We start from the raw sequence: 21402 nt of genomic DNA, 5'->3' as shown, positions 1-21402 counted from the left end.
TGTTAGAGGAATACTTAAGGGATGAACATAAATTGTCATTACTTCACTGATAAAAGGTCATTTTTATTGGAGAATATTTTGAAATCATCTTCACTTCCTCTGCAGCATTTTTACCAAATATCAGAAATTATCTCCCATGCATAGTGAACTAGCATGATATTTTGTACATAATAAATCATTAATCATTTGTTAGAGAATCAACTTTGATCTACCCCACCTTCCAATTATCCTGCTGCATTTGCTTTTCTCAGGGGTCTTCAATATACATTCTCCAACTGAGTTCACTTTCAGTAAAATTTCCTTTGGTTCCAAATGTGAAAGTGAGCAAAGATTTTAATTTCCCTATCCACTAATTCTTTGAAATGAAAAAATTTAGCATCCTACCATAAAACCTAACTTACAAAAAACTTTTAAAATTATGTTTGTTAATATCAATATTAATTTAAAATGATTATCAAACAAAAATGTTCAGATAATCAAAAATTTCTAACAGGTAAAATCTGGGTCCATATGAGATAGTAAATCAAAAAATGAAGGTAAAGCCAAAAGAACAAGATTCACAAGACTACAAACCAAAAAGGGTAAATCTTACTGTATGCAAATAAAAAAGTAAAGAGAAAAAAATTGTAATGAATGGATGACAAAAACATTATGTAAATAACTATAATTCTGACTCAATCTTGTAATAAAAGTATTCCCACTGTAAGAATAAACAATAACAATACTAATAAATAACTGAGAATTTTGGAACATGAGGAAAGAACAGATGGGATCACCTTGACGACTGTAGTCATGGGAAGAATTCTGCCTTCAGAGTGACCACATTTGGAACAAAGACCGAGGGCTTAAAGAGCCAAGAGAGAATGCAACACATGTGAGTATCAAATTTAAAAGGTGATATTCAAAAAATGACCAAAGCGGATGAGCTTCTGTCTCACGAATGTCACTTTGGTAGTGCTACAATTTAACATTTCTCCGAGACTCTTGATTAGACCAAAGTGGTTGGCTCGCCTGGGCGTGTCCCAGGAGACTTGTCTTTTTTAATCTGTTTTGACACAACCACGTCCCACCCTAGAGAGCACCAATGAAAGGTTAGGGTCCTGAGTGAGCTATAACCGGCTCTGCAGCAATAGAGACACATTCAAATCTTCGAAAGCAAGCAACAGTCTTGAATTCTTGGAACTTCAAGCAGCAAACAATCAGAGGCTGTCAGGACCAACCACACAGGGATCAAGAAAAGGATGAGGCTACTCCAGAGTAAACGGATATTTCAAGTTTATTTTTAAGTAAATCTGGCGCGCAGTACAGTATTACAATCAGCAAGGCACCTATGATAATTAAAAATCTTATTTAATCAATGTACTAGTATTTTTTATCTAGCATTTATAAAGTGGTTAAATATTAAACTATCTTATTTTAAGAAAATATGAAAAAGAAGCAAATTAAGCTACAAAATAGGTTACTATACTCATATTTCAGAATACCACTGGAATTCTCTAATTCTACAAAGAGAGAAGATAAGATGCATGATCCTGTACTCATCTCAGAGAACTTCAAGTTTTAACATGTTTTGACTTCAATGCTGTTCACTTGTTAGGTACATTAAAAGCCTAAATTACACCCTCTGACATCACCCAGAGGCACGACCCGAATGAGACTGTCTTGCAAATCCTTCTACTTGAACTTAGAGTAAGAAAAAACATACTATCCACAGTATCTAAGAATGAAGTTTCAGCAAAGCTAAATTAAAGGTGACAAAAATGGTTTATATTCAAAGATTTCAGCTTCCTTCATTAAATAGTAATAAAAGAAGACAAAGGGTATAGAGAACACGTATTGAGAGCACACGCCATGTGCCAGGTGTCTGGCTAGGAGTTTCACCCATGTTACCATTTCAATCTTCATAACAATCCAGCTGCTTAAGTGCTACTATCCATTTATAACTGCAGATAGACAAGGATAAACAATTATTTTTAAACAATTTGTTGAGCCCAAGATGGCTAGGACATAATCAAACTTTTCAAAGTCATTCATCTAGCCTTCTGATACATTAGCAACACTGGACACAACTGTATTATTAAGGTACTTCCTAGTTACTAAAACACTAATAAGAATGATGTTTAGTACTGTCCATGTAACTTATAAAAAGAAACTAATGTATACTATTCCTACTGCCTAAGGACTAACCAGAAAATATTATCCATCATACAACAACCTAGTAATTCATCACTAGTTCACATTTTATTCAGATGAAAAGTTGTAACCAAGAATCTGCTGGAGCTTAAAAAAGTGATAGGAATATCACTTCATACCACCTTTGATCTAAATATACTTCCAGAGGAAATACTACATTCTATGAATCAATATTATGAAAGAAACAGAGGTCTTAAAATCATTTGCTTGCCCAAATAAACATCAGATGAATTTCACAATTAACAGAATTTTATTAATGAAAGAAAACATTAGAACATAGCTTTCTCTTACCTTATAAAATAATCATTTCGAATCAGCAAAAGATGCTGCAGAATTGAAATGAAATAACCCTCTGCTCTGGTTTCCTTAACTGTGTTCCACACCACGTTGTAAAGATCACATGCTTCAGTAAACTGATTAAGGAATATGTGGATTTATTTGTCCTCTACACCGAACAACTGCAATAATGTGACACGGAAGAAGTTCTGCAAGGCTTCAAAAGATTATTGTGTGTCTTAATGTAAAACAGGCATCATACGTACTCAACACTTAACAAAACACACATAGTTAGGATGGAGAGTAGAGAGAAAACTGTGTGCATGGCAACTTGACCTGACACTTCCTGGCTTCTCCTCCACAATGAACTCCAACCAGTCTTCCTCTCTTGAGCCAACATGTTGCTGGCAGAACGGTAGTGAAAAGCTGGTTGTAAATTCTGCATTGGGCTGAGGGACCCTGACCAAGAGAGCCGGTGCCAGGCATTACCTACCACGGAGCAGCCCCAGTGGAAGACAGAAGCCTAGTGGATCTCTGGACAGGCACAGACATCTGCAGACCCACATGTTAGCACTGGCTTCTATCAGGATACACTGAGGTATAAGGCAGAAACTAACCAGCAGGCTAAGGGTACCTATTCCTAATGCTGAAAAGCACTGGGGGGAGGGGAGATGACAAAAAAAAAAGAACAGATTGTACACATACACGTAAGAGACCAAATAGCACCCGTCTGTAGGTTGTAACAGCCATTTACATATGCATGTATTCATAAAAACACACATTAAACTAATAAAATAAAAAAGGTTTATAATAACCTTCTGGCTTATAAATCAAAAAGGTTTGATTTTATATTGTTTAGAAATGGCTTCAGAAGCTTAATATTTTAGGGGGTGGGGATTGGTTGTTTAATATTTAGCAATAATTTTACATATTTGATTGACTTCAGAACAAAAGGATATTCAAGTTCAGTTCTAATATCTTCAAGGCGATGGGAGAACTCAATCAAGTCTTCTTCCTTATGCTCATCAAAGACTTTAAGTTGGATATCCAGGCCATCATTCCTAATACATTTTAAATTCTGGAGATATTAAATAGAAATTATGATGAACGGTTTTGTTTTTCACAATGCAAAAAATTAATGAGAAACATAAACAATAAACCAACCATTCAACTTGATTTATAGCATTCAAACATTTAAAGTGTTAAATAATACTCAAATCTTATCATCTATATTTCAAAAACAGATTTTCATACTCGAGCCTTTTTTCCCACAGATAAATTATTCTTGAAGGTAATTTATCTAAATTTCCCCCTATTCAAGTACTTCTCTAATTTAAATATTAATAAGGAGACTGCAGGGCACTTACTGGCAATATCTCTTTCAATCCACAACGCAGAAATTCATTTCTGATGTGAAGCCTGAAGTCCAAATCATCAGGAGATGTAACAAGGGCATTGATGAGCTGCATACACGCCACCTACAATAAATTACACAGCGAGACTTAGGCTTGGATTCCGACATTAAAAAAGGAGTAACAGAACTGAAACATCAAGGTTTTGTTCCAAGTACTATCAAATATCTTCCTTCACAGGGGAGTCTATTAAAACGACAATTTGTATGTTAAGCATTTCAGTCAATTATAAATTATACAAGAAATATCGTTTCAGTGGAGTTTTTTATATGCTTCAACCGAAACTTAGGTTCTTGTCCAAAAATACCATCCCATATGCATACGACATACTGAACACACACTAGTTGAACACACACTAGTTGAAAAACAACGAATATCCTTTGGATAGATAACACTTACCTAAAATAGGATAATAAAATAACTTTCCATTCATCAAGAGAAACTCAAAGAATTCAAGTCAACAAGAGTTAACAAACACCTGAATCAAGTTAATGGGGTTGTTATAACCAAAATCTATCTTGTGAACTCTGTACAGTTAATTACCAGACGTTAACTTACCAGATAATGGCTCCTACACTTTGACAAAAATTCAGACCTCTTGTGTGTTATGCTTATTAAGAAGACATAAAGAAATAACATAGCTAACTAAATCCTTTTATACCTTAAATGATGAAAATTTTAAAATTGCTGTATTTTCCAGTTCATATTTAACACTTAAACTTTCACCCTGGATAGCCTTTCTTTAAAATCCCTGGCTGAATTATCTCTTTCATTATATAAAAATCCATGTAATGGAAGCAAAAGAGGTTGTCTCTAGAGAAGCACAGGATTCTTTGTGGTTGTTAATGGTGTTCATTTTCTAAGTCCACATTCCAGCAAAATCTAACAAGAACGACCAGCCTACTGATCAATATGTTTAACCTCACGCTGTTCCCTAAATTGTCCTTTCTCCATCCCTTACGGCAAGGTTTATATGAATTTAGAAAGACATTTTGGGTTAAGACACCAACGGGGTCTCCGTTCCTGCTGGCTGAAATATATCATAATTGTTCTATTTGATATCTAAACACTAAAATCTGGCCAGCATGCCTCTGCTGTCAAAACTTGAGAGAGAGGTAAAGGGAAAACATACTTGAAAGAAAGAACTTAAAACAGAGTCTACCTTTCCAATACACGCTCACTCAGCTGTGACCAGTTCGTGTCAAAAAGTCAAGTTTAAAATGCTTTCCACTTCCTTGCCCGTCATTACCCAGTACCCACAAATGTTTTTCTCAGCATTTTAAAAGATCTCAAACAGCATACAAATAATGTTTCTCCACATTCAGAGAAATTACATTAGTATCAGTCACCAGGGTTCTGGAAAAGATGCAAATTATAGACAACTGAAAGAAAGCAGCAAAAATAAGCAACATAAAAATTATCAGCAAATATCTCCTAAATGGAAAGCAGGTATGTGCAGAATAATAGCAGCATGAAATTGAGGAGGAAGGGAAAAGGATAATGCAAATTATATTCAGGAAACATTTATAAGGCAATTCTTCATAAAAGGAAAAAGAGGAAATTGACTTAAGCTGAAATAATAAATTTAATTCTTTAAAATCCCTTCCGAATTCTAATGGTAATTTGCCATGATAATGACCTATACCCACTTTGACTAACTCATCGTGTGAATGTATGTCTAGATATAGCAAAATGTATTGTTTCCTTACAGATTAAAAAAATTCTATAATCAAGGTAAAGACCAATGAGTTCTTTCTAGGTTTTTAACCTACATGTTGAGATGTTTAGACATGATTTCACACTGAGAGAGGATACCAGTATAAGTGGATGCCAATCTGGCATCTACACCATAGAAATCAATTCCTCAGGACAGGGAAGAAGGCTCAGTAACTAAAAAGGTAAACACGACACGTTGCCTATCCTAGTGAAGAGTAGGTATAATAATAAAAACACACTATGCACTAGAAGAGATCTGTTTGGTATATAACAGGAATATGGGGATGTTAAATAAAGGAGGGTACAGTTCAGTGGTGGAGTGCATGCCTAGCATGCATGAGGTCCTGGGTTCAAACCCAGAACCTCCACTAAGATACGTAAATAAACCTAATTACCTCCCCACCCAAGGCCGGGGGGTGGGGGGTGGAGAGTGATCAAAAAAAGTTGGGAAGAAAAAAAAAACAAAAAAGGACCCAGAGAAACAACACTGACTCCTAAGGATTAATAGAGGCAGCCAGGACCAATAGGCCCCAGATGTTCTAAGCAGAGGAATTAACACATTCAAAGGCGGAGGCCCTTTTGTTGAGTTACAAGGAATTCAGACTTCCTGAGCAGCTTGTGAAAGTGGGAAGCGGGCAAGCATGGGAAGGACTCACTAAAGACGGGGCCAGACAAGGAGACAGGCCAGGGGAGGCACAGCCTCATGTGCCAAGTTGGAAAGTTCTGATTCAGCTGGAAATAGGGGAAATCATAAAGGATTTTATGCAGAGGAGAGGCAATAACAGACGTGTGAACGAAAATACTGCTACCATATCAGTAAACAAAGAATGCTGAAACCAAGTCATCAACAGCTTCTGCCAACCCCCAGTGAGGACAGGCCTGCAGCCCAGCCTCTGCAGCCACTCACAATGGTGCACTCTGAGCGGACTCAGAATAAGAAAGGAAAGGATACCAGTCCTATATAGCTAGGTGCTTGTCAAAAAATGAATTCAATGAGCCCAAATTTTTGCTTCCTCCTATACTTAGAAAAGCACTAAATTCTTTAACTTGAGGTGCCTGGTTTTCTTTAGATAACAAGTAATCTTTTATTGTTCCAACTACCTGGTCTTTGTTGTAAAGCTCCTATATATCCTAGCTCCTCCCCTACCTCTTTGGAGCAGTCCCTCAGAGTGATCTGAGAGGCTGTCAGCCCCGCTCGAGTCCTCCCGCCAAATAAAATGTAACTCTCAACTTTTAGACTGCGCATTTATTTCAGTTGACAGACGTAACAGATTCAAGTTAAGAAGCTATTGGAGAAGTAGTTTTGCTGAGCAATGAGGGAGTCCCGAACAACACTGGAAAAATTGGTAGTATTTGATGGTTGGGTGAGCATGCGGCTGAAGCAAAAGAAAAGAATTTACAAGTCCTCACAACCTCATTGTTCAACTAAAGAGGAGGTAGGACCATTAACAGAGACATAACATGCAAGGAGAGAAACAAGTTTTAGAGGAGAACAGGATAAATCCTGCTTTTTAAAGCTCTAGGTTGACATGTACATTAGGAATCATTCATTCATTTAAAAATTAGTTATTAAATGCTGGGATATTAACAGAAACCCAAGGAAATAATGAGACGGTGATATTCATTATAAAGAATTGATCACTATGTTCTGCTTGATGTTCCAAAAATGCAGCATATATAATCTCCACTAATTTGCATTAATTACGCCATCCTGTTTCAACAGTATGACAAAAGCTACCTCCCTCTGGGACTGATGAGGGTAAGAAAACAAGGAGCACCCTAAGTTAACTAAAAGTTCTATCTTTGGGCATCAGACTACAGTTCACCCTGTTTTCCTGCTAGTGCATTTCATTACTTCAAAGCCTGTTTAATGGTGTCTTCCAAGCACTTCTTGGAGCAAGGGGTGCAGCTATGAAAAAAAACAGAAATTACTATTAGAGAAAGAGAGGAGTCAAGATTGACTCCAAGATTTTTGGCCTGGGCAATTCAAAGGCTTGAAACTGTCATTTATTAATATGGACGGGAAATTATTCACTAAGATAGGAGAAACAGGCTTGGGAAGAATGATTAGGAGGTCCAGTTTTGGAGATGTTAAGTTAGAAATATCTATTATTGATCCTCATTGAAAAACACAGAGAAGGAAATTGGATATAGGAGACTCCAGTTCAAGAAAGAGATTACTATAGCAAGTGTACATAAAACCCAAGATCTTAGATGGATTCATCAAGGTGTTAGAACAGGCAGATAGCTAGATACAAGCAGAGAACAGGCGACACAGACCAAATGGAAGGAATTGGGCAAAAAGGAGGGACACGGGTCAAATGCAAGAAACCACATATCATGTAAGCACCAGGAGTCCCTGGGCAGAGAAAGAAAAGCAGGAACGTTTGGGCTGATAAATGGTCACACATTTTGGGGTGACAAGTGGCCTGGAGACTGACAAAGAAAGGTAAGAAAAGGCAGGAATTTCCAGTGTCCAAATGTAACCTTTTGCTCATTATGCCCTCATTCCAATAAAATTAGCCTTGTAGATTAGAAGTATCCATCATTTACCAACACCATGACACTTCTGATATAGACTAAATAAGGACAAAAATCCCTCCTCCCTCTGGGAAGGTGGAGTTAGGATGATACTCAGGGAATACGACCCTAAACCCTTCCCTCCCCAATGAATATTGCGCCCATTCACTTTAACACCCTATGTAACTAACTTGCCAAAGAAACACAGGGCAGCAGCTGACCTGAGCCTGCCTGCTCTCCCCCTGAGAGTGTACTATCCATCCTTTAATAAATCCTCATTTTACTTTCTTTACCTCCACATCTCATCTCTGAATTCTTTTTGGAACAGGACAAGAACCTGGAACACCACTTACATCCACTGGCAACAAAGGGAGTAATAGAGAGGGAAGAGGAGGTACAAGCACTGACTGGGACATTTCACCTGTAGGTTTTGATTTGAAGGTTGGGGAAATGAGTTAAAGGAAAGTGAAAAAAAAAAGCTACCAATGTGGTGGAAGATAAACAAGGAGATGGTGGTAATCCGGAAATATGGGAGGAAAGTGTCCCAACGGGGAAACTGATCAACTGTGTCAAATGCTCTAATACAACAAATAAGATGACTAATCAATTATTACTGCATTTGGCAAATTGGTGACTTGACGAGAAGTTTCTACAAGGGGACAGAATTGCTGTTTCACTTGGAAAACAGTATCCTTCTCACACATACCATATGCAACCAGTAAATGAAAGCATACGGCCATAATTGGCCCTAAAATAGTCTCCTCCTCACTCCAAATGCATCTTTATACTTTAGACATACAGCTTGTTAACCTTTAGTTTAAACAGGCTTATATGTAAGACACATTTTTAGGTGTTAGATCAGGGACTCAGTTCTAGTAATTGGAAAGCAAATGCTATAAACTCATTTTTTCCTCTTGTCTCAATTATCAAAAAGGAGCCTTACATGAGAAAAGGTATTTTTAACATAAATTCTGGCTGTCGAGGCATGTCTGCACACACACGAACACACATGCCCCTCTGGAATTCAGGATAGATGAGGCTTTTCTCAAGAGCAGCAACAGACTGAAAATGCACTACAAAGGCTGAGACCAGCAAAGCCCACACAGCCAAGGATTAGGAAAATGAGGAGCCCAAAAGGTAATTACAAACAGTGAGCAAGTTGTCAGCAATGTCCTAAACCAGAAGGTAAAGGCACATAACAGGGGACAAAGTAGGTAAACTGTAAGCAGAAATCTCAAAAGATATTCAATACGAGGGATAGAGCTTGTCAAAGGCAACCTTAGGAACAAGGCAAATGATCAAAGGAAAATCATCAGAAGGAGAAAGAGGTTAAACAGCAAGACAAAGATACACACCAGAATACATATCACTTGATCAACAAGGTAGCTTTCTGCCCTTGAAAATGAAGTGAGGGTTCTTCATACGTGGACACAGCAGCAAAATTTCTTAGAGTGCACAACTTAATTTACTGCTATCTACCACTATGCCCAAAGCAAATAGGAGAAAAATAAACACTTTATGCATCTTTAACCTTTGGTTTCTGACCCCTTTTGGATGAACGAGCTTAGGCACAAAATTCCAGGTCCACCAACAGGTTTGATGACTGAGCCCTGGCCACAGGCCTGTCCAGTTTTTTCAAAGGCCAGGAGTGCAGATAACTTCCTCCACGATTATGCTTAAGGAACTGAAAGGGCGTCCAACAAACTGCAAAAGCAATAGGAAGTTTACACTTGTTCAACATGTTTATCCTGAATATAAGTAGATGTTTTCACAAGTAAAGTGATGGCTATCCTACACCAAAAACATCTCAGCCTCACAAGCTAACTTCATACGGGAAACAAGCACTAGTAAAGAACTTAAATAAAACTTCTATCAGAATCTGTAAAAAAGTACTATCTGGGGCTGGAAGGATGCAGGTTACACTTTCATCTTCCCCACCCCATAGCAGAAATCACCCGTGTCTCTTCGCACAATCAAATTTCACATTTATCAAGCTAAAATGAGTAAATGATGCTTACAGAAAAATATTTTGCCTCCAGTGCAGATCGAAAAACTCCAAAGAATTTTAAAGTCTCATACACTAATTCAGAATAAAATTAATTCAAAATAAACTAATTCAGAATAAAAACTAAACAGGCTACATTAACACAGAAATAGAAAAGTATATCAACAGATGTAAAGTCCTATAACTTTATTTATACTTCTAATTAAATGTTCAGATTCAGAGAAATAAACTACAGGATTCAAGAAGTCTAATTTAGATGAACAGGAACACTTGGATTTGAGACAAACCTGGGTTTTTAAACATTCATTCAGACACTCTCCTGAGATATCAATTTCTTCTGTGTCTTACCATTTTGTTGAAGCTCCTAGCATTGCAAATTTTCATATGAAACTTTAGCCAGCTTTAAATTCCCAAGTATTGGCTTCTTCTGGGCAGGAGTGTATTTCATTCATGTAAATAGTTCTAATATCTAGCATAACCCAGTACACAGCATCACTGAATAACTGACAGGTTAACTGTGAAACTTTGTAGTTACCTTTGAGTCATGAGTTAAGTTTATCTTTCTGGTGATCTATTACAGCATAAGTGAAAAAGTTTGGGGGGAGGGTATAGCTCAGTAGCAGAGTGTGTGCCTAGCATGCACGAGGCCCTGGGTTCAATCCCAGTACCTCCATTAAACAAACAAACAAACCTGATTGCCTGCCCCTACCAAAACAAACAAAAACTTTCAGAACAAAAACTGTATTATGGCAGCACGCTCCAGACAAAAATGTTACCCACTAGTTTATACTTAGGAGTGTGCTCCATACGACAATATGAGTTCACACCAGAATATTATTTTACTCTATTTCTTTAATGTTTGTTAGCTTAATGGTATATTATTTACCAGTCCAGTAATATTAATATGCCTTCAACATTGAGTCATACTGATACAGTAACCCTACTGCTGCAAACTTCAGCAAAAAGAGTCAAAACAGAGAGGAATTAAATCAATCTCTCCATCATACCCCAACCATGATCCTAAAAATAAATGCTCTGCTATACTCTGTATCCACCATTAAATGGGAGAATAACCTACTTGACATTTAAAATAACTTCAGTCATCTGTCGATGGGCATTTAGGTTGTTTCCATGTCTTGGCTACTGTAAATAGTGCTATGAACATAGGGGAACATGTCCACCAGAAATTGACACAACACTGCAAACTGACCATATTTCAATTTAAAAATGGAAAAATAAAATAAAGTAACTTTAGTTAACACTAATTTTTTTGAGGGGGTTAGGAGATATTTGAAACAAAAGGAATTAGTAAATCAATCTATGACTACTTATTACAGGAAGACCTTCATTTGGTTTTGGGCAAAATGTACCTTGGTAGAGTTTGAGCATTTAAGGAGGAGGGGAAACAAAACAAGCAGAAGCTAATAAACTCTGCTAAATCCAAAAAGGCAATTTAATCTATGGGTTGTTTCAATGTCATATTTGTCAATTACTGCCCAATAACATATTTCAAAGTACAGTGATAACTGAATTAAGAGTGATTTTTTTCCTGCTCTGTTTTAAATATGTTAATGAACCTCAACAACTTACACAATGGGGAAAAACTTCAATTTTTATATTAAAAAAAACACCATTTTTCCCTACTTTCTAAGACACGGAAAAATTCGACGAAATCAAAATTTTCAAGGATCTATTCTGTAATTGAAGTAAATGAAATCCATAGAGATTGAAGAGTTGTTTTTTCTTTAACGTTAAGAAAACTTGTCTTTGCAGCAGCCATGAAAATGCAGCTCTCAGCCTTTGGCTGCAGTGAGTACACATGACCAACAGCCCCAGCTGCTGCCCCGAGACGTCAATCACAACACGGGAGCTGGAGACACACTTCCCACGGGCAGCGTCTGACCACAGCAAGAACAATAAAATGAGCTTCATCCTGGCATACTCCGGACTTCAGCTGGAGGATTCCCCATCCATCTTGCCAAGGCTTCCTAGAACTGCATGGCAGCCTACGACACTTCCACTCAATCCTTCTTCCTTCCCTCCCCACTTCGCACTGAGTTTGGCATCTCCCAGGCTCCCCCAACTCCCTCTCCAGGTTCCCTTGGCGGCATTTCCCCTAGTCCCTTGCACATCAAATCCCTTGCTTCTCAAGGTGCCCAAATTAATACAGGCTTGGTTCTACAAAGCAAGTTTCAGCAAGAGTATCACTTTCAAATTGTCTAATTCATGAGTATAATAAATGAAAGTTCGTATTTAGCAGAGTAGTTTCACTTTTTCTCACTGTTTTCTAAATGCGACCACCCTCTGCACTTTAATATGTAACCATGAGACACTTGTTAAGACCATGTGTGTGCCAGACACCTGAATGTGTCCGCAACACAATTTTCCTCCAGTGACAGTTTCAGAGACACCAAAGACTTGGCTCATGCTCCTGGTTTTTGTGTCTTTAGAAAATACATTCCAGGATAGAGAAATATCCACTATAGAAACCCTGAAAGGACAAACCAACCACCCCTGTCCACCGAATCTTAGAAGGATATATCTACCACCCTGTCCACTGTTTCAGCAACACCGTCACTAAATCTTACGAAGCCCAAAGACGACGTACTTAACGTCACTGAACTGTACACTTAAAAATGGCTAAAATGGTAAATTTAATGTTATGTATATTTTACTACAATTTAAAAAAAACCTAAAGAGAATAACAACTATATATTTCAAAGTGGGCAAAGAAATTACCAGAGTTATTTTTACTAGGCAATAGTATAAATAATTGGTCCACGGAAATACAGCCAAAACACAGCTAACCATCAGTATCTAAGGAATACACTGAATCAAATTTTTAGAAACCTGAAGGCAATTAAATAAAAGGATTTAAGCATATTTTAAGTGATCAAACTCAGAAACTATAGATGCCACAGGCTGACAGCTGACATCAAAGCACCAAAGACAAGAACAATAATTTCGCCCCTTTGAAACAAGCTTCTCAATTTCTCCCCTGATTCATGTTTGTTCTCTGAACAGAACTCACTCTTCTCTCTGTTAAGAAACTTTAGAAAACATGTTTTCACTTTAGTCAGTGATGAATGTAGGGGAAATACCCTGTAGTATCACATGAACCAAAATTAGCAGAGGTTTTGTTCCATTCACTCTACACCAAGGTACAGTGCAAGTACAGACACACCACCAGGAGCATTGCACTGAAGGAAAACGAGCCAAGACGGTGACGGAGGAGGGTCAGGGGTCTGCTCTCCGCTGCCAGGCAATTCTCCCTGGGTCTCCTGCGTTTCTGCATATATTGCAAGTAGATGTATAGACAGCCTTTCTTCTACATGACTTTTACAAGGATGTTTGTACAGCAAACCACCTGGGAAGACACAGACAGCATCTTCCCTCCAGAGCAGTAGTCTTTGGTTATTCTGGGGAGCTTCCTGGAGAGAACACTGATCACTCTGTATGTGCACCTGCCAACAGTTGGCCCTACAACGAGTCACCCAATTAAAACAGGTAGTAAGAAATGTGTCCTCGATTTTAGGTGAAGTGGTCAGTGACACCACATCAGTCCCGAAGGCACTCAGGTCAGCCTCAACTCACTGGCCATTATTGTTATGGATGAAACAATTGCCCCAAATGTCCTCTTTGCTGAACAAAGGGAAGTCTGTGCAATCCTTAACACCTCAGGGCAGGTAGAAAGAGCAATAGAAAAAAATGAAGAAAGCCTCCTGGTATTCTGAGGTAGACCCTGATGGTTTGCAGGATTTGTTCAGTTGACAAGATCTGGGACCCAAAAAGCCTGGCTGAGGTCAATATGGCAGGTCAGCCTCAACGTGCTGCCCGAAGTACTGCTGACCAGCAAGCTTCATTAAATGCTCTAGGAGACAGCCTGAACAGAGCCCACCATAGTCTGCACCAGTCTGAGTGACTGCCGCCCATGAGGGAAGAGTTGTATTCTCTAAGCTCAGGGTGTCCTTCCTCTAACACAACCCACTGTAACTGGAAACTGGGGCTGACAATGCTGATACTCCAGCTACTGCTCTGGCTGCGTAAAATACATTTACTTCATAGCTACCAGCACCTTGGTGTCCAAATTTTTGTTGCATATTAGAATCACTTGAGGATCTTGAAAAATCCCAATAGCCAGAGCCCAAACACACCAATTAAATTTTAAAAATTTGGAGGTTGGAATTAGGTATCAATAATTACTTAAAGATAACCAAGTTTGATTAGTAATGATTGTAACAATAATTACAGCAATAAAACTCTTGTGTCTTTAAAAAAAAAAGGGAAAATTAAATGAATACTAGATATGCAGCCTGGATAGTATAATGTCTTAAGTAAAAATGCAATTTTTTGGGAGTACTTAAAAATCTTTGAAAATCCCTACCTGTACCCTAGTCTCTTTACTCATGGAAACTCTCAACTTTTTAGATATAAAAATGAATATAATAGGAAGACATAATTCATTTAATTGCCAAAACTTCTTAAAAATTATAATAACCAACTATTCAGATTAAATAGAATGAATATTTCATGAACTATAATTATATATTTCACAGAAGAATTTAGCTAGTCAACTTCTAGGAACCTAAGGAAATAACCATGGTATACACCAAGTTATATCTGTAAGATAAATTATGATGTTGTATAAGTTAGAATTCTATACATTTATTTAAACTGTTATAAAATAGTAAATGGCATGTGGGGTTTCACATTATAGTATTAATATAAGTCAGTCAGAAAAGAGTTACAACAATATGAATGACGGGCATGAAACCTACTTGCAATTGAACTGAATTGTTCCGAAGACCTTCCACAATAGGAGAAAACCTGTCCATTTTTCTCTCTTCTCCAGCTGATGTTAAAGCTTCTAAAACTTCTTCAAGGCTAGTGGGACATTTGAAATTAATTAAATTGCAAACATCAAACAACTCAAATGACATAATACAACAGACTGATCTACTAAACCCCAGGCATTACTCCTAGGCAACAAATAACATTTTTAAAGTAGATTACTGAGTATATAGCATATATCAACATGAAACATATGTTTTAGTTCATTTATTCCTCATAATAACCCCACGATCTTGTTTATTTATCAAGTATTCATATACTGCTTACTGCATGTACATCAGGCTCTATTTAACCAGGCTACAAATATTAACTCTTTTTAACGTATATAATCTTATGAAGTAGGTATCATTATCCCACCTTATAAATTAGGGAACTGAGGCAGAAAAAGGATTAAGCAATTTGCCTAAGGTCTCACATCTACTAAATTGTAGAATGCTAGAGCAAAGATCTAAGACCAGTCTGTGTAGTGAGCACTGTAAAAATGCTCTTAACCACTACAATCCTATAACCTCTTGAGTATAAGTAAATGAAGTTCTGGTAGCCCAAAATAAACATTAGTAAGGAATTATAGTCAAATACAAAGAATAATGGTTATGGAAAAACTATACTTGCTATTTCTTTGAAGAAGACTTATATCAACGGTACCCAACATACAGTAAACTCCACAGTTTTAAACTGGGTGGAGACACGCAGTCTTAAGAGATATTTACATCATTTTGATAACCCATTCTGAAATCAAGAAATAATAAAAATAAGGTGGAAGTGGAGGAATAGGAGGGGAAGGGAGGAGGAAAGAGAGAAGAAATGAAGAGAAGAGAGGGTATAGAAAGACAAGGGAAAGGAAGAAGGATAGGATAGGGAAGGAAAAGGGAAGAAGAGGAGGTAAGAATAAACAGGAAGCAAAGAAGGAAGGGGAAAGCGGAAGGAGGAGGAGAAGCGGGAGGGGGAACACAGGAAGTAACCTACGTGTCAACATTAAATTCACTTTGAGTTTCCACAGCAAAATTAATATGGCCTTTTTAAAATGGGAACGTGCTGAAGCTGTGCTCCTGGCTTTGCAGCGGGAGTTGCATCCACAATACACACTACAAGTAGTTTGGGGGCAGAGGGCCAGGGCTCAGGGGCCCCTGTGGACTCACGACTAAGTCCAAATTGAGCAGTGCAGGGGTCACCGCCCCCCAGGACCTCCACAGCACAACCTTCAAACGTGCACAGGAGGCTCCACTTACAGGGCTCTGCCTGCCCTTATATGAAGGAGGGCTATTTCTGCCTGTTCTTTTGTTGTTCAGTTTTTAAATCTCTATACTTTAGAAAAGGTATTTTAAATAATTTGAAAATGCTTCCTCATAGTAAGAATCCCAATCTTCCTTAAAAAGAAAAAGGATTTCTCTTGATTTATCTTTTAATATGTATGTAATAGTCTTTTAGTTACAGCACTAGCAATTGTGGATAATGTCTTTAAAGTTAAAACTTCAGTATACACTTTATGGTCAAGGACGTTGTACCCTCAACCATTACATTATCAATTATTCAATTATTGTTGAATTAATTCTACCTGGAAAAAAAGTCACGTAAAAAACAGAATCAAGTCGCACATTTTTTAAAGTTTTCATTTAGAATTTTTATTTAAGGTTTGAACTCTGAACAGTTTAAATATAATGAAGAAATCAGTTTTTCAGAGAAACCTGTTAGCCTGTAAGTACTATAGCTGATTAAGAGAAATAATCACTATTCAAACATTTCTTTTTAGCCAATAAGAATCTCAATCAGCTGCTTAAATGGACTTTCTTTAGTTAAAGTATATTCTAGTCTAAAATAGAGTAGTTAAAACATTTATATGAATGAAACTGTCTGAAATGATTATGTAATTAGAGAAAGAAGCTGAGAAGACTTACATGCTTTCCTCCCCAACAATGCACACTGCAGACAGGAGTTTAACCACATCAGTCATCATACTGGGCTGCTCCGGATCAATGGCTCTGGCTAATAAAGAAAGACTCCTCTCTTCACTCATAATTCTTTCCAAGCCATACTATAATATTTTGGAAACAAAAAGTTACATCTTAGTAGTTAGTTGGAAAAACACTGCGCTAAAGGAAATGTAGTTTTTTTCTTTTTTAAGTGTTTATAAGATATTTGTACATGTAGTAAAGCCAAAAAATAATTTTTAAAATGTATAATTTTTTTATATTAAGAACTATGAGAACCAGTCAAATACATATAACCCCTCAAATGTGATTTTACAACAATATGACTGATAGCAGCCAACTGGAGAAAGGGAGAAGCAGTGAGGAATATTGAGATTTCCCAACAGAAACATATAAAATGGACAGACAGATACTCAACCAGACAGTTAGGCCATGAGATGCTTCCCTGGGGAAAAATCTGTAAGAGGTACTCTACCACAAGTAAATGCAAAGACCGATGGCCCAGAAAAATATTACGTGAACCACATGTGCAGTGTAAAATTTTTAAGCAAAAAATAAAACGAATTTTAATAGAATTATTCCAACATATCCAAAATATTATAATTTTAATATATAATCAACATAAAACATTTATTGGTGAGATATTTTCACTTTTTTTCCTTCATAAGCATTCAAAATCCAGTGTGTTATTTTACACTTACAGCACAACTAAGTTCAGACTAGCCACATTTCAAGAGCTCAACAGCGACAAGTGGGAACCACAAGAACATAGTATGTGCCTAACTGGCAACACTTACTTCACAAATGGGCCGAAACTGCAAGGTGAGCTGGGTGATACCATAGCCACAGGAGTGTATGTATTCTGATCAGAATAATATTTTGCCATCAGAAAGACAACACAGTTGTAAACACATTACATAAATGGGATAATTTTGGATGAGGACAAAGTTTGTTTGCTACTGCCAGGATATCACATCCAATTAGAAGGTAAGGAGTTATGTTAATGTGTTTTGATTTAAGGATGGATGGGCCATCTCTCAGGGCCCACTAACAATCTATGGAAGATGAATATTAAATAACAGAGGATGAATAGAAGCAATAAAACAGTACTATTTATCTACCATACATCCTAAAGGATCCTTTTAAAGAGTGAGAAATTAGTTGATTAAAATTACAACTAAGCACTAAAAAGGACCTAAATTCCAATTATAAACCTGTAAACTATGGCTTAATTACCAAAGTTAAGCCTATAACAAGCTTAGACCCAAATGCTTTGATTGTTATGAAATCTTACTTATAAGTTTCCTGTCTCATTTGTATATGGCATTTATGTAGAGAAGCCTCACACTGTTATGAAATACTGCATTTGCTTTAAACCACTACCTAAGGAACACAGGTACAAGAAGGAAGTACAATCAGAAGGGTTAATAGCCCAAGGGTATGATTTTTGAAGAGACTTCTCTCTCCTACTGGTGACCAGGAACATTTAGAAAGAGACAATTAAACCAGCCAGGAAATGCTCACTTTTGTGATGCCCTCAGCTGTTCCATAACTGGAAACAAAGAAAGAAAAAGCAGGCATGGGGCCAGAGACTACAATATGCCTTGATAATCACTTCAGGGAACTGTCAGAGGCTTATAAAGTACCACTTAGATCCAATTCAAAAAGTCAATCAGCCAATGATTACCAAGCACCAAAGGGCTGGCTCTGCCTGATACACCTGAGACTGAGTAACGCTGGCCTCCAGCACTTCCCTTCACTTCCCACCCCCCTGGCTGGCCTGAGTCAGCACCTGCCCTTCCCGGATCTACGATCCTCTGACTTCTCCAGCCACTCAAGGCAACAACTCATACTGATTTCCTCCAAGTGATACCACCTACCTTCTCTGCCAAGTCCTCTGGCCCTAAACCATGTGTCAAGAGTAGAATAGGAGCATTTTCTGATGTTCACAGTTTTGACCAACATCCTGTGACCCCAAAGCTCCATCACGGGCAATATTCTCTGATTTGGCTAATGTAAAACTGTGCAGTGCTCATTTTAACACTGGAATGAGGCCAGATCACCACTACTGAGTATCTAGAACTAAAGACAGAATTGCTGACAGCTTGCATAAAATTACTCTCAATTATTTAAAAAAAAAAAACATAAAAGTAAACAAAACAAAACTCAATGACTGTGAGAGAAATAGACAACTTAGCAGTGCCGGCACTTAAAGTACATTAAATGAAGGCTATTAGAAGGTTAGAGAGATGGTGACAGACTTTGGAAGGTCTAAGAATGTCTTTCTACTGAATGTCAAGGACCCACTCCAGATTATATGAAAACTCACATGACCTCAACTAAGGAGCAGTGCTAAGTTCCATCTGCATTCTATTTGAGGCCTATTATTACCTAGTAGACGGAATTTCAGGCCACTGGAGGCATGTTGGGTAGGGGGAGGTTAACATCCTATATTCCTCTGTAGGATTCCCAACAATACACAAATAGTGGTGCTGAATAACCACCCACAGTGAGTTCATCCTAGCAGCAGAAATAACGTGGGGCAGGGAGCTGACTTCAGGACCAAGGTGTCTTCACTGTCAGTGCACACTTCAGGAATACACAAAAAATTAACTGACAAAATGAAGCCCCTGTTCTAATTACTTCTTAATTTAAAGATATGTAACTTTTCATCTTGACTTTTATTTTATTCAAAATCTACTTCTATTTAAAAACTAATACAAAGTTCAATTTAGTGTTATAAAAATTCAGTTTCATGTAACACTATCAGATTTGCTCATAATAGAAATTATATCATTAATTACTAGTACCAAATAAGGTACTGTAATTTTTTAAAGCCTATATTTTTATCATTCAGTGAACTTCTATAAAGACTGCACAGTGAGGTACAGGAGAAACTATCAACCAATCATGTACAAAAAAATCTACCAAACAATTTCATATATAATTAAGTTAAGAATTTGACATTATAATACAATTCCAAGTATCAGTAACTTTTTATTTGTATTAGCATGTAATACTAATAGACATGTAATAGGTGTGTAATAGACAGGTAATAGACATGTAAAAGACAATATATTCCAGCTCCACATAAAAAACTATAAGCAAAATAATCTATTATTAAAAGATAATAAATTACATTATACTAATTAGAATATAAATACATAAAGTTTACTCCTTTCCCAATTCCGTCTCAAACCAAGCAGAAATATTACCTTCTACATACCACCTCACTTAAACCACGATAGTCTTCTCAAATTCCAGTTATGATCCAAATGCCCCTTTGGTTTGGAAAAGTGTTCCTGGATTTTCTCTACTCTCAGCCTCCACATCACAAATGAAATTTCCAGTTTCTACGTTCTCACATTAGAAGGGGCCTCCCTAAAGCAGTGCTACACACTTAGTGTGGTGCAATGTCTCCTTATGAGCAGTTTGGTTCCTTTATTCATTTACTCTTAAAACATATTCCACAAAAGGCTACATATCTAAAAATCAAATTCTCATAGAACAGCGAGTTCAACATAGAAAGGACTTGTGATTTCCACATAAGATATTTTCCTTGAAAAATCATACCTGATTGGGAAAAGCAGGGAGGGGAAAAATATTTCACGGGTTAAAAACAGAAAACTTAGCCCCAGAAAATGGCAAAAAGTCAATAAGTCAATAAGAAAAATAATTAGAAAATATAAATACTTGCTATATTTAATAAGAAGAAATGTAGATGCTAGTAATTTAAGTACAAGTACCTAAGAAGGAAGTCCTCTAAAGGTTTATTTTAAAAATGAGAATGAGGCAAAATACTAAAAATTAAAATTAATCACAAAGGCACAGTTTCACTATAAAACACAAATCATCATGCCACCATAAGTAAAATTTCCTCTCCTGCTGTCTAATAGCAATGGAAGCACCCACCGTTACCACACATCATGAGGTAGATTTGTTTAGATGCTGGAGCTAAAGACATAGCATGAGCTGGAGTTAATTTCCACAGTTAACAGTATGGAAAAAAAAAAAAAAAAAAAAAAAAAAGCACCGTCAGGCAAACCCAACTTCAGTACAGAGCGTAAAGTATTTCTCTCTTCTAATGAATCCTCTTTAAATATATAAACTCTGCCGATCCACCGTATTTTATTTGGTCTCAATGTTACAGATGACCTTTGAACATCACAGGGGCACAGAGGGCACTGACCCTCCACGCAGTCAAAACTCCAAGTATAACTTCTGACTCCCCAAAAACTTAACTACAAATAGCCTAATCTTGATCGTAAGTCTTACCCATAACATAAACATTTGTTAACACATATTTTGTATGTTACGTGTTATATACTATATTCTTACAATAAAGTAAGCTACAGACGAGACAATGTTATCTTAAAAAAAAAATCATAAGGAAGAGAAAATACATTTACAGTACAAATATGTATTTATTTTTAAAAATCCTCATTATAAGTGGACCCATGCAGTTTAAAGACATGTTCAAAGGTCAACCGTACTTGTAAAG

At 37.0% G+C, this 21402-nt stretch overlaps 1 protein-coding gene across 4 annotated transcripts in view; it reads right to left on the bottom strand.

Moving 5' to 3' along the window:
• The window catches only part of DIAPH3 (diaphanous related formin 3), a 472396-nt gene that overhangs the window by 306925 nt on the left and 144069 nt on the right, over window positions 1-21402 (bottom strand). For all 4 annotated transcript variants that reach the window (XM_032496900.1, XM_032496901.1, XM_032496902.1 and 1 more), the window contains 5 exons: window positions 16869-17005; window positions 14901-15006; window positions 3837-3947; window positions 3429-3547; window positions 2485-2601 (listed from right to left, as the gene is read on the bottom strand). In XM_032496900.1, the coding sequence (XP_032352791.1) occupies window positions 2485-2601; window positions 3429-3547; window positions 3837-3947; window positions 14901-15006; window positions 16869-17005 (590 nt within the window). The remainder of the gene's footprint in view (window positions 1-2484; window positions 2602-3428; window positions 3548-3836; window positions 3948-14900; window positions 15007-16868; window positions 17006-21402) is intronic.

Source organism: Camelus ferus, chromosome 14 (genome assembly GCF_009834535.1).
Source record: "Camelus ferus isolate YT-003-E chromosome 14, BCGSAC_Cfer_1.0, whole genome shotgun sequence".
NCBI lineage: Eukaryota > Metazoa > Chordata > Mammalia > Artiodactyla > Camelidae > Camelus > Camelus ferus.
The sequence above is the reverse complement of the archived record's forward strand: the minus strand, read 5'-3'. Positions and strand labels throughout refer to the sequence as shown.